The following is a 14,984-nucleotide window of genomic DNA, read 5'->3' on the forward strand; positions in this document are numbered from 1 at the left end:
CCCTTGTGTGGTACTTATCTTCGATACAGTGCCTCTCGGCACACAAACCACTTCGGCTCCTTCTGTTACAGAAGCACCACCGTAAGAGCACCGACACTTTGCCCAAGTTCGAATTCACTTAGCTCTGAAGGAATATGCTCGTGACTACACACAACAGTCTTCCAACACTCAGAACATATTGAGGGCACTGCACAGGTTTTGTTCACGGTCACATACGACAACACAACCTGGAACATCTGACATCCGTATTTGGGTGCAAGCATGTACTTCTTGTGGTTTTTTCCGCATTTTCGTCCAATCCCTGTACACTGTTATGCACAGACTGGCCTGCATAAGCCCCTAATTTTAGTCTGATAGAAGATGTCCGCACTATTTGCAACAGCAATCAAAATCCCTGCAATTTCGTAATTCTACGGGACGTTATCACCGACGGTGGCTTCCGCTGGATACGGCATCCTGAAGTAACTCGTGGATTCTTGTCCTCACTGAACTGAGCCTGTTATCAAGGCCAGAGGCACAGTTATGTTCTATTAGTCTGATGTCTAGGGATGACAATTTTCTGTCCCGTGTGCTCATTTACTGACGCACGCGAGGAGTGGCAAGAAAAAGACACCAATTTGATAACATACGAGGAGTTAAAGAAAGAAAATGAGGGCAGAGATGGCAGTCATCACTGCAAATGACTGTAAAATATCCAGAATGAAATTCTGACCCCGCAGTGCAGTTCAACACGATTACGAAACTTCTCGACAGATTAAAACTGTGTACCGGGCCGAGACTCGCACTCGGAACCTCCGCCTTTCGCGGGCAAGTGCTCTACCGACTGAGCTGCACGAGCACGACTCGCAACCCGTCCTCACAGTTTTGCTTCTGCCAGTACCTCTTCTGCAACCTTCCGAACTTCCATTAGTTTCAGTCTGGCAAGTTTTGCAGGAGAGCTTCTGTGAAGTTCAGAAGGTACGAGACAACGTACTGGCAGAAGTAAAGTCGTAAGGGCAGGTCGCGAGTCGTGCTCCGGTAGCTCTCACTAGAGCGCTCGTTCGCAAAAGGCAAAGGTCCCGAGTTCGAGTCTCTGTCTAGTACAAAATCTGCCACCCGGTTTCCTACCCGTATACTATCAGCTGCAGAGTCAAAATTTCATTCCGGAAACATACTCCCACAGCTGTGGCCGAGCCGTGTCTCCGCAATATCCGTATTTCCAGAATGAAGTAAATAAGGTCGTTTCGTAAAAATAAACTGAAACACACTTATCAGAGCCCGGCAGCAGAATTCTGTTTCAGTGTGTAATGCAGCACAAGCAGGCAGTCTCTGCGGTACGCAAAGGGCGCACTCACCTTCGTTGATCTGGTGCACGCGCGACATGTACCGCGAAATGCGGTCCATGTTGGGCACCTGGCGCTGGGCGCGGATTGTGGCGATGGCATCCCACAGCTGCTGTGTCACCTGCGGGCACGACACCCGCCGCCGCATCATGGCTGCGAACAACCTGTGGCAAGGGGCAGACCGTGTCGTGACTCCGATGTTCTTGTGTGTGCGCGCGCGCGCGCACACACACACACACACACACACACACACACACACACACACACACAAAAAAAACCACTCTAGCTTGGTTTATAATACGAGGTTTGTCCGGAAAATACGTATAAAAGTTGAATAATGTCTTTGTTACAGGTTGCAGTCACCGCCAGGTGGGACTACTGCTGTAATCAATCCCATCAACGCTCAGTTCGAGTCGAAGTACTCTGCATGAAGGTGGAAGTGTGCGGCAGCTTGTTGACAGTCACCCTTTTTCACCTGCCGTCGGCACGGAGCTTTCTCTGATTGAGGAACAGCGCGTCAACATCAAGTTTCTTGCAAAGCTAGGCAAGAACGGCCGCGAGATTTTTGAGTGTTTGAAACAGGTTTACGGAGACAATTCTCTGAAGGAACCAACCGTGAACAGGTGGTTAAAAAGGTTCCGGGACGGCCGGGAAGAAGTGAACGGTGACCCTCGCCCAGGACGCCCGTCGACATCAAGTTCCGATGCAAATGTTGAACGAATTCGGGCTCGTGTTCTTAAAGACCGTAGATTGACAGTCAGAACGGTTGCCGACGAGCTGTCAATTCCCAAAACAATCGTTCACGAAATCCTGACACAAAAACTTGAAATGAAGAAACTGTGTGTGTGAAAATCTTACCGAAGCTCTTGACGCCAGAACAGAAAGCAGAGAGGGTCGAGTGCTGTGAGGATTGGTTGGAAGCAGAGAAACGAGGGGACTTTCTCAACAGAGTCGTCACTGGAGACGAGTCCTGATTTTACGAGTACGAATTCGATGTGGAGCTCAAATCTCAAAGCAAGGAATGGAAACTAGCAGGAGAATCGAGAAAAAAAAAAAAAAAAAAAAAAAAAAATCACGAAAATCGAGGTCCAATGTGAAGACAATGTTGATTGTTTTCTTTGATTCTAGGGGCATTGTTCACAAGGAATTTGTCCCTCCCGGCCAGAGAGTGAACGGAAATTTTTACGTCGAAGTTCTGACACGTCTCAGAGCTCATGCGCCCAGAGTTCGCCCAGAGTTCGCCCAGAGTTCGCCCAGAGTTCGCCCAGAGTTCGCCCAGAGTTCGCCCAGAGTTCGCCCAGAGTTCGCCCAGAGTTCGCCCAGAGTTCGCCCAGAGTTCGCCCAGAGTTCGCCCAGAGTTCGCCCAGAGTTCGCCCAGAGTTCGCCCAGAGTTCGCCCAGAGTTCGCCCAGAGTTCGCCCAGAGTTCGCAAAAGGGGGCAGGTGGATCCTTCATCACGACAATGCGTCCACTCACACGTCGTTCGTTGTGCGCGAGTTTTTGGCCCGAAGCTCAATCACTGTGACAGACCACCCGCCTTATTCACCCAATTTAGTCCTGTGTGACTTCTTCACGTTCCCGAAATGCAAAATGATGCTTCGGGGGCGGCACTCGGGAGATGTGGAAGCCATCGAGGCAGAAACGACACGGCAACTGAACAACATCACAACTGAAGACTTTCAGCAATGTTATCAACAGTGGAAACGGCGTTGGCAGAAATGTATCGCATCTCAGGGCGAGTATTTTGAAGGAGACCATATTGTAATAACTTTACTTTACAATTATTTAGGTATTATTCAACTTTTATACATTTTTTCCAGACAAACCTCGTACAACAACACAGATAAAAAAATCTACTCACCAAGTGGTAGCAGGACAAAAAACATAAATGTTAGAGAAACAAGCAAGCTTTTGGAGCCAGTGGTGCCTCCTCTAGACAGAAGGGTTGAAGGCGAAGTAAGAGGGATAGACTCAATTTTGCCAGTCCTTTTTCTTTATCTCTCCCCCTCCCCCTTCAACCCTTTTGCCCAAAGGAGGAGCCACTGGCTCTAAAAGCTCGGACATTTCTTTAACCTTTACGCGCATTTTCTCCTGCCGCCACTCGGTGAACAGGAATGGTGATTATAAGAAGTATTACACAGTACCAGACCCCCCCCCCCCCCTTCTACATTTTAACCTGACTGTCAAAACCACACAAAATAACCAGTTTCTGAAATAACTGCTTTTTGGTTTCTTTACTGCTATTATTTCCAGCAACAAACATAGTCTTCAAACAAAGACTGAAAAACTCCAATGACAGTGAAGTAGTAGGAGATCTCTATGTATACAAGGTTGAGGCCGTGGCAGAAATCTGCCTCACCATGTCCAGTGACGGCAAAGGTGAAGGAGACAGAGATGGCGACGGCGAAAGTGAAAGGTCAGAAGTTGATAATTTTTGTGCCTTTCCACTTTTGGATGGCGTCACTTTTTTACCCTGCAGTAACCACAAAGTTAAGGGTTCTGTTATCATCCTAAGTTTACAACACGTCAATAAAGTTACAGGTATGTCAATCAAATTTACCTTCTCTTACAACAGACACTGTGGATGTTCTCTCCTTACAAGATGCTGCCAGCTTGTTGTACCTCATTTTGTTTTTAATAACTTAAAGCAAATGGAGCATCACACTCCACTTGTACGACACTTCATAAAATACTCCCTAACTAGGGACGGTGCCATTCTGAAATACAAACAATATCCGGGAACGATAGCAACAAACTACGGATAGCAACAAACTACGATGTATACCACGTAAAGCCAAGTCTTGCAAATTTCACACTCGAGCATACCAACCGACAGGCCTCACCACAGGGACTTTGTTGTCTCAGCAACCCTGTACCAATTTTTATGTCACGTGTTTTTGACAGTTTCTAAATGTTGGCCTTGTTATTAAAATAGGACGAGGAGATTGGTGTTTAACATCCCTTTGACATTGTGGCTGTTAAACCTAAAACTGAGCAGCCAGGCTAGAGTTTGAATCTCATTATTAAAATAGCACAAGTCACTTTTCGCAATTACCACAATAATAAAATTGTTCAAAACAATGGGAATTTTACTGATTACCATTAATCTTTCATTAAAAAAAATCCTTTTAAAACCAAAATGTTTAGCATCGCTGTTATGTCAAACTGATATGCTGTTTCTTTTTACTCGGTTATTAGTAAAGACGTAAAAAATCCGTTACTATTGAGACCACACAAATAACAAGAGATACTGGTTGTTCAGAACTAAAATACTGGCATCAGTCTTAAACAGTCGGGTTTTCCCATCCCTATTGGTGAGCAGATTTCTTTATCTATCCAATTATATTTTCAAAAATGTATTACTCTTGTTGATGTATTAGAAAACTTTTTGTCAGAAATCTAGAAAGTTTTCAGTCTGGCTTGTGTGTGTACTTACAGCTCAACACCTCTACTGTTCAGAGAGTTGCTACAAAAAAGAAATAAATTTTGTAGATTGTGGTATTTCCTCACAGTCTTCTGAAATCTGAACATGTTCAATGACATAATCTTTCATAGTGATCCGTGTCTTAAACAAACCGGGCGGCACAATTCTATTACGATTCACTGCCACCAAACAGTAGTCGACGTGCACCTGACGAAGTAATAATAAAATCAACGCAAATTTACTGAGGGTAATGAGTTGTCCATTAATTCCAAGGACGACGTGCTTCTTCCGTGCTTACAGGACATTGTGGATGTAGCATAGCGATACTGGTGTAATTACGGAATCTTGACTGACTGTGGCATTCGAGCACAGAAGAGCGCATATATCCTCGGCACTGTATGAAGCACGCACGACTACACCTTAGATTTGAATAACTGAAACTATACCGTCAACCCTCAATAATTCAAAGTTCCAGTCTGACAGTTTAAATGAAAGGCACAGACAAATTTCTGAGAATATGTAACAAAACTTCAGTTTCATCCATTTTTCATGCTGAATGAACTGTCATCATTGCTCGCATTTTCCCCACAAATCACTTAAAAATCAAAGTTACGTCTGTTTATTAAGTTAATGAACTGCCCCTCACTAGCTGTAAACCTTTCAGTGCCCAGACAAACAGGGACAGGTATGTTTTGTACTCTGCACCACACCACACCATCTCAGTAAGCATTCTGCAAGACACAGGAACTTATCTTGCCGGGTGCACTTAATCCCCCTTTGTGATAAGTTTACACAAAACCTCATCTTTTTATGTCTAGATAATTTCAGCAGTGCAGATGATGGAATCCCGAAACTTTTCACTACTTCCATTTTTTTTCCTTCTTCAGTAGGCAGTTACTTTTCTGCAGAAGTCATACCAGTTGTGCTCCTTTGACATCACTTTTAAACATTTTTACATGCGATTTACATACTGTTTCAAGTTACGCACTGCCATTCAAACAAATAAGTATCGTAAAGAATGACGAAATCATTATCTGAGCAACTGACAAAACAGTTCGAATTACAAAGTATTACACACTTCACCACTTAGAATTATAGTGTGTTGTGGGACAGTCTATCGAGGCAATCGCTTCAACCCCGCCAGTGCACCAAAACACACACGGTTTCTTCAACCTGCTGAGGTTTTCTCGAGGGACTCGACAGCAAGTTTGATTTATCGAGTTTAGAATAAGTGAGAACAGATTGTATTAAACTCCAGGGTGAGTAAAGCTTTATAATCAAAAATAATCTGGGTGGTGCAGCGCTCCCCCCCCCCTCCCTCTCTCTCTCTCTCTCTCTCTCTCTCTCTCTCTCTCTCTCTCTCTCTCTCTCTCTCTCTAATACAGTTTGGCAATGACCACGTACAGAACAGACACCTTGCCTTGCCCGTGCTCACGCCCACGTAGAATGTGACACAACCATTGCAGGTAAGTCTGTATATCACACTGCCCTTTCACATGTGGACCACCCAGTTGCCGAGCACATTGCCCGAAACGATGTGCTCAACTTTGAAGACTGCTACACAACAGCCTGTAACATCTGGATTCTTACCTCATTCCCTTACAGCCCCCCCCCCCCCCCTTCAACTTTTGGCAATCCTCCTCTGTTTTCCCACTCCAGCCCTACACACACCTTCCATCCCGTCAACGCACCTATGTACTCCTTCCCCCTTCTCTGCTTCTCTCCCCTACCCTTTGCCCCCCCCCCCCCCCCCCCCCCAAGCACACAATTTCCTGATGCTGCAGCTAGCAGCCTTATCCTGACCCTACCGCATCCCTGCATGCGCACACAGGCAGCATTAGAACACTACCCCACCCTTATTTTGTTATCCCTATCCCTCCCCACACCACTCCTCTTCCGTACTCCCGCTAACCACACCAGTGAAAAACTGCTTCTCACCTCAGACAACAGTCTTGGTCAAGCCTTAGTGCCCAGAGATGACAGGGTGTATGGTTTTTTCGTGTATGTGTGTGTGTGTGTGTGTGTGTGTGTGTGTGTGTGTGTGTGTGAGAGAGAGAGAGAGAGAGAGAGAGAGAGAGAGAGAGAGAGAGAGAGAGAGAGGGGGGGGGGGGGGCTTAGTTCCATAGTTTAGAAAGTATTTAAAAAAGAATGACCCATTTTTGATGGCAATAATTACAGAACATGGGACATTCTGGCAAGAAAATGTGTGGTGTTTGGATGGGCATGACCTAGGGTTTAAGAAACTCAACATTAGACGTCAGTCAATGCATCTTCTCAGTTTGCAGTCACTCAGAAGTAATATTATAACCACTCAACAGAAGGTGGTGTGTGTGCAGCAGTCTGCAAAGATAAAGTGAGCGATTTCGGCCTGGTTGGCGTTTCGGCATGGATCCACCCACACCCAAAAATTCATCGTCGATATCATCAATCTGGCGAGACAGGATGCCGTGCAAAGGTAAAGCTTCAGTTCGACCTCGCACTTCTGACAACACGGCGGAAAGAATTTGGCAAACATCTGAGCGGAGTCCACAAAAGTCTACTCACTGCAGAGAACTGGCAGTGCCTCGTACAAATGTCTGAAACCGTACAGACTATAGACAGTGCAAGCTCTTCGGGTCAGTCGTAAAGTAAACGGGCCGACATTAGCAATGCTCTGCTCGAGGATATCTAAGACAATAATTTTTACCACCTACGATTTTCAGAGATAGAGCAACATTTCGTATTAGCAATAGAGTAAACCGACATAGCGTCGACATATGACGACTCCAGAAGCCTAAAGTGAAAATTTTTTGTGTCACTTGTGAAAAAGTGTACAGTCCCTTCTTTTTAGAAGAAAACACTGTGACTGGAACGAACTATCTTCAAATGCGCAGAACTGGCTTTTTCCTCAACTTCAGAAGGACACTCCGACGAGTCCATCAATCTCCACGACACCAGCACGACATACGTAAGGTTCTCGACGAGACTCTGCCTCGACACCGGATATGGCGCATGGGGCCCCGACACACTGCCATGCGCGTTCGGCCTTCGCGGCAGCCAGATGGTACCTCGTGCGATTTTGTTTTTCGTCAGGCTACGTGAAGGAAAGTGTGTTCATTTCCCCGTTACCTCACAACACAGAGGAACTGAAGAGCAAAATAACAGCTGCCATAAGTTCTGTATTGTGTAAAGTTTATGATCACTCTAGATGTCGATCTAGTGGACGCACAAATAATTTGTCACAGCATAGCTAAAAATTTAAGATTTTGTGAGTATCTTGCAATTCATCCCATGTTTGTGGTATGTTTTCACAGGCTAATATGGAGTTTTGAAATCAGGTCATTCTTTTCGAAACACTGCTTATTAAGCACTTTTTTTTTCGAAGCACCTGTCTACCATTCGACGTCTCCTCTACGCGCTGAGTAGCAGTCTCCTCGTATTATTGTTATGCAGTCCCAAACTTTTTACTGCGTAATTAGAGTGACAGGTATTCTTGTAGTGAAGTAAGGTGCAGTCCTCCTCAAAATCTCTCCCCCCAATGATGATATTCCCATTTGCCCTGCGATTGTTGAGATCCAAAATAAAGACAGAGATATAAGCGACAATGGAAATTTGAGTAATAGTCAGAGGCATCCTGCAACAGCCTGACAGGTGAGCTGAACTGCTCGCCTTAAGTAGGAAACCCAATACTTAGTCTTGGTCGGGTGCAAATTTTCAACTGTCACAACAGTCACCTTAGTAATAGCAATGAGGACATTTTCACTGAAAAATACAGAGTAACAAAATTAGCTAATACATATGAGTAAAATACATGTATTACATATAAACATAAACTTTATAAATTAGTACACAATGTTAAAGTAAAAATTAACCATCTGCATACATAGTGAGAAACTACTACAAGGCACAATCTAACATGCAGAAACTAAGCAAAAGCAAGTTACAAGACTACAATATCATGCATGCAGAATAGCTCAGCAGACAATACTACCTAATTTGTGTACATTAACACTGTATATGCAATAAGCTGAAACTATTCGTCTAGATGTTTGTGGTGTAGAAGAAATATTTTGTGTTACAGCTAAGGCGTAGGGGAGAGTCCGACGTGAATGTTCATTACCAAATTTGCATTTTAATTGTTTAGACTTCTGCAGCCAGTGACAAATTCATTGGAATTCATTATTCGTGTACTGCGACAAACAATCACTCTGCAGTCTCAGGAATAGGTTGTTTGACTGTTTTGTGGAAATCATCTGAAATTCTACGAGTCATTTTATGCTCATAATTTTTTTTGTGTTTTCCTCTTTAGTTTTAGGAAAGAAAATGAGAGAGAAATAAAATGAAATTCAAACAATTTGAAAGCCTGCTAAAACACTTCATTTGAGTCGTGTGCTGGCAGTGACATCACTGGCTAGCTTCCTGCTCCGACTGTCATAAAGCTCATTCACAGTGATGTCTCGTTTTGGAATTTATAAATTTCGGAAAATGGGTTACAAATAGCATGACGTTTCACATTATAAAAACACACATACAAAAACTCATGTAAAATTGTTCTAAAGTGTTACAAAGGATGAGAAGATACATAAAATGCACTTCCACATAACCGGCAAAATTCCACCACATCAATGAACAAATTTCCTAACTTAATTACGAAAGTCTTGCACTCTGAAGTCAACGTTAATTTATCTTCGAGATACTATTTCCCATTGTCGCGAGAAAGGACAGCATCATTCGGCAAAATTAAACTTGCAGTGAAAATTGGGACGATTGACTGTCATTACATCCAACGTTCCGTGTACCATTCACTAGCTCGATTGGTACAGGGGTATACTGTTACAGTTTATAATCTAGTTATCCATAGGTTGCAGGTTCGTGTCCAGTCCAGGTGATATTTTAACTTTTCTGTAAATGACTCTACAGTCCTCTCGTATGAGAACGAAATTACATTTACAAAACTTCGCAACAACAATCAGAAACATAGTACTTCAGAGTTTTCCTTGCTGTTTACATGCACTTACATTTGCAATTCCAGTTCACACACACCATCCAGGAGATTTCTAGTTAACGTGAGCACGCACTTTTTATTTTACTTTATTGGAAATAATCCTATTTTCCTTCGTAAAGTGCTAGTTGCACTTTTTGTTTACAGTTTTATCATCTTACATAAAAATTATGTAAGTCTGCTTTAGATACTAATGTCAGTTTACACTCACAAACATCACACTGTTTGTGTTAACTGCACGTTGTACACGCTTCATATCTCTCAGCGTACAGAACTTCATCGTCCTACACATCATCGTATTGTGGGCTCGTGATGTTATCTTCACAACTAGCAATGCTTTCCATAAAAGTGAATTCTCCGATTGAAATTAATGGGAAGCTATATGCAGTTTATCCCTCCATCAGAACAACTGCCACAATGAATTCTTGCTAATGCTGTTTACATATATCGTGTACCAGTTTTAGAAACCTACGACCCTGCCAAGATTCGAACCTGCAATCTACTGACCCGCAGGCAGACACGTTAGCCGTTGCACCACAGAGCCAATCCAAATTGTCTGCTCCCTGCCGACTATCCCGTATATGAGGAAATAGGCACTAGATTTGACGAGAATTTTATTGTGCTTTGGGTCATAGTTTGTGACTGTAGTAACAGTTTCTGAAAGTGTATTTTACAGGAACCTGATGGTCGACAATCCAGATATCGGATACGGACCTATTTGCAAAACATTCCACAATTCTATAGTTCTGAGCAAGTTTAATGTCGTTTAAGGGAGCAGGGGAAAATAATGTCAATCATTGCACATATTGCCGCTCCAAATCGATGGAGCATAATTGCATCAACTTTCGGAATGTTTCTACCACCAGCAATCATAAAACTCCTTTCTGCTGCTATTTAAAAGCTTTAAATGCATTTTCCATCATTAAACAGTTTGCAGGCAGAATACAGAAAACCTTTGTAAATTTGGCTAACTCTCCTACTACATACGTATAGCTTCGTGTTACTCCTAGTTTGGTGACATCAACAGAGCTTCAACCGATGAGAGAATTTTCGATTATGTGACCGAATGTTGAGAAATTTAACGATTCAATTACAGCAAAACAACAGATATTGTGTGATATTGTTGACTGAAAATGCTATCTGAATGTCCCAGTCACTCAGAATAACAATCCACAGGATATTTTGTACAGAAACTGAACTACAATTACAAAAGCCAAAGTACATAAAAGGAAAACTGTGGATGAGAAGGGAGTGAGACAGAGTTGTAGCTTATACCCATGTCATTCATTCTGTATACTGAGCATGCTGTAATGGAAACCAAGCAGGAATTCAGTTCAGGGAGCAGAAACAAAATTTTAGCTTTGCCGATGACAGTATATTTGTGTGCATGCAATGGAAGACTTGATTATGCACGGAACATGCCTGAAACACATAGCAATGTATTAAATTAAAGCAAAATTAATGTGACTAGTAGCCATACAAAAAATAATGTATTTCACAGTCAAGTACAAAAAATGTCCAAGTTTTGGTCAACATGAGAAACTGTCGTACACCGCCTAGAGGCAGTGTCAGTTCTTGTTTAGAAATAATCCGTGCAAATCACGGCACTATGTCTGCTAAAATTAACTCAGCACATCTGGTAAGTCTTTCTCCTTGGTATGATGTTAAATGTAAACACTATGTATGATTTTTCACATATTTTATTGAGACATCTGGTACACACACACACACACACACACACAGGAGGACAATACCCTTTTTCTCTTTTTTTTTCTTTTTTCTGGAATTAACCATCTAGTCTTTACAACTTTTGCAGTTAAACAGAAAATGCGTCAATGATACTCACGGTTTTACCAGTAGAAACAGCAGCAGGCCCACGGTCTTACAACTCTTCCAGAAAATTTGCACTAAGCCTTGTGGTGTGACCAGACACAAACCACAGTTCTGCAGGCGCAAACGTCTCTCGAGCCGACGACAACCGCCACGCCGCCAAACGAAAGGCGCGGTTACAAAAAGTAAGTGACTTCTTCCACTGTTCCGGTAAATTTACACCTGCAAAACACAACATTATGCTTCCATACGCCTCACTCCTCACACTGCCGTTGGAGAGAGGCACACACACACCGCCCCTGTGGCCGGGTAAGTCAGCCGCCTACATTTCTCGACCTTCTTAATGTAACGACGGAAAGCAGATTGCAGGCAACATGACTGAAGAGCACGGAAGAGTAAGACGAACAATAAATAAATAAACAAATAAATAAATAAGGACTGATGTATCTGACAAAGCTCCCCTCCTGCAGAAATGACCACGAAAAATTAAGGACAATACGAGGGTGATTCGAGTGAAAACTTTGAAAGTTCCATAAAATTTCGGAAAGTTGTGTGACGGAGTCGGTAGGTGGCAGTAGTGTTTGACGTTCAGAAAATTACCGACAGGTTGCAGAGTCACGCTACGACCCTGGAGAAGGCAGCAGTGTGCACAACAAGATGTCCATCTGATGTCAACACACACTGCTATTAAAAAGCAGTCAGTGATGCATTTTAAGGGGGTGTAAAGCTAGTTCGCGTCATTAGTATAGCAGTACACGTGCACCCTGGGTAACGCTAAATAACTGGCACATACTGGCATCAGATAATCTGAGGATCTCCTGATTATAACACACACTCAGTAAGCCTCTATATTGCAGACCTGCCGGAAACACAATCAAGGAAGTTCGGGTATGCTGACAATTGGGCCCTAGCTACAAGATGTAGCACAATTGAAGCATCTGAGGATATCCTAACAAACAGACCTGAAGATAATGGATACATATTTCCGTAAGTGGACACTTCAACCAAATGCTTCCAAAACAGAGGTTAGTTGCTTCCATCTCAACAACAAACTCGCAGGGAAAGAACTCTACATTCGATTTGAAAACACCGTTCTCAGGCATAATAAAACTCTGAAGTACTTGGACATGACGCTGGACAGAACACTATCTTTTAAAGAGCACCTAACAAAGAATGCCGAAAAATTAAAGACAAGAAACAACATTATTCAAAAGCACTGTGGTACTACCTGGGGAGCAACGGCCTCCACTCTCCGCACCTCTGCTTTAGCAATTGTATTCTCGGCTGCCGAATACTGTGCTCCGATTTGGCTAAACAGCCTACATGTAAAAAAGGTGCATGTCCAGTTGCATAACACTCTAAGGATGATTTCTGGAGTAATTAAACCCACTCCAACGCAATGGCTCCCAATATTAAGCCACATCCCGCCGCCACACCTGTGACGTACTGACGCCCTAGTACGTGAATACAAAAACATCGTGGGAAATCAAAGCCTGCCAATCCACCGAGACAGTGAGGCTGCAAACACTAATAGGCTTCAATGTAGGAACCCGCCAACAAGAGCAGCAACGAACTGTGTACAAGAAGGTTTCAGTATCAGAAACGCACGGTCTGAAAAATGGAACGCGTGGCAAAATCATAACATGCCTCGCATCACACAAGAACCACCTGGTTTTGACCTACCACGCAAAACGTGGTCCACTCTAAATAGGATTAGAACTCGTCATGGCAGATGGGCTTACTCCCTGTATAAATGGGGTAAAATACTATCCCCTCAGTGTGACTGCGGAGAAAGTCAGACCATCAGCCACATTGTTGAAGAGTGTTCCAGAAGAGCCTATAACGGGAGCCTCGACGACTTCCCGCTCGCAACTCCAGAGTCGATAGATTATATTAATTGACTTGATTTTTGTTTGTAATCCTTAAACTTTGTTATATTAGTAATGTTTGTTTGCAATTATTAACATTTGTTATATTAGTGATTTGTCTGTTTCTTTCTTACATGTCTGTATTGCCATACGATAAATAAATAAATGTGTAGAAAAGAAATCAAAGCAATCAAGTTTCATCGCAGAAAGACAGTGCAGTACGGTGATTCTTGTTTATCATTGCAACAGGTGTACGAGTGACGGAGGAAGTTTAAAAACGGTGCAATTTCTGTGGAAGATCCTCCAAGACTGCGCAAGGCTGAACGCGTAATGACGAACGAGAATATGGTGTTAGTGAAGGAGCTTTTAAAGCAGAACAGACGCATAACTCTGAACGAAATAGTCTCAAGGCTGAAGACTGGTGCTAGTACTGCATAGAATACTGTTCACAGTGTACTGCACTTCAACGAGATGTGCCACGTCAGTAGACTGCAGAGTTGAAAGACTGTCTCATCAACGCCAACTAAGGACTTCTGCATTGTTTCCTACTTGCAGGTGATGCATTTCTGGGAGAAACTGTTACAGGCGATGGGACTTGGGTCCACTGTCACGAACCAGAAATGAAAAGGTCGAGCAAGGAATGGCACCGCAGCTCACTGCCGAAACCAAAAAAATGTCGCACTAACTGTCTACCGGAAAAATCGTGTTCGTTCTCTTCCGGGATGCAAATGGAGTAATTTTGCACAGATAGGGGAGTCACGGTAATCGATACTTTTTATTCGGGCACACTGAAAACTCAACTTCGCCCCAAAATCTGGAGTACACGACGAGGACTCCCAACTTCAGGAGTACTGTTACAGCATGACATCAGACAGCATACAGCCATTAAAACAGTCGAGACTATTTTGGAAATTAAATTTGAACGTTTGGTACATCCTCCTCATTCACCAGACCTTGCTCCTAGGGACTTTCAGCCATTCAGTGCAGTCAAAGAAACAATGGGAGGCAGCAGTGACAAAGAGGTGGAAACTTCGGTGCAAGGCTGGGTACACACGTGACCAAAAGAATTCTTTCCTCACAGTATCTATCCGCTCCCGATGCGGTGGAATACATGCGTCCAACATCAGGGACGTGCAAGGTTTTTGTTCGTTGTTACAACAACAATATTACAGAACTTCGATGTTTTAATTTGAATCACCCTTGTATTATATATATACCAATGCTAATGATGGGCCACAGGGAGAAGGCACTTAGATTTGCAAGACACGTCAAATTCAAACTATTGCTGTTTGACGAGACACAGTCTTTTCTCATCTTTAACGTTTCTGTTCCACTGGGCTGCTGAATAACAAGTACCTGCAGGGTTTCAGAAGAAGACTGCACAAAAATGAGACAGACCGAGAAATGGCACGTATCAGTAGATAGAGCATTTCTCCATGTTCCATTTCATAATACGCGGCAGAATGCAGTTGCCGGATGCACCGCTAGGTGGCAGGCATATCAGAATGTGGTGTACAATGCAACGAGCACGGGTTGTGTGTCTTTGAATTTACAAAATTC

At 43.2% G+C, this 14,984-nt stretch overlaps 1 protein-coding gene across 1 annotated transcript in view; it reads right to left on the reverse strand.

Moving 5' to 3' along the window:
• Nucleotides 1-14,984, reverse strand: part of LOC126427254 (zinc finger MYND domain-containing protein 11-like) — a gene marked incomplete in the record, with an annotated part of 213,101 nt that overhangs the window by 114,037 nt on the left and 84,080 nt on the right. The window contains 1 exon segment of the mRNA XM_050089512.1: nucleotides 1,354-1,486. Coding sequence (XP_049945469.1) covers nucleotides 1,354-1,486 — 133 coding nt within the window.

Source organism: Schistocerca serialis, chromosome 11 (genome assembly GCF_023864345.2).
Source record: "Schistocerca serialis cubense isolate TAMUIC-IGC-003099 chromosome 11, iqSchSeri2.2, whole genome shotgun sequence".
NCBI lineage: Eukaryota > Metazoa > Arthropoda > Insecta > Orthoptera > Acrididae > Schistocerca > Schistocerca serialis.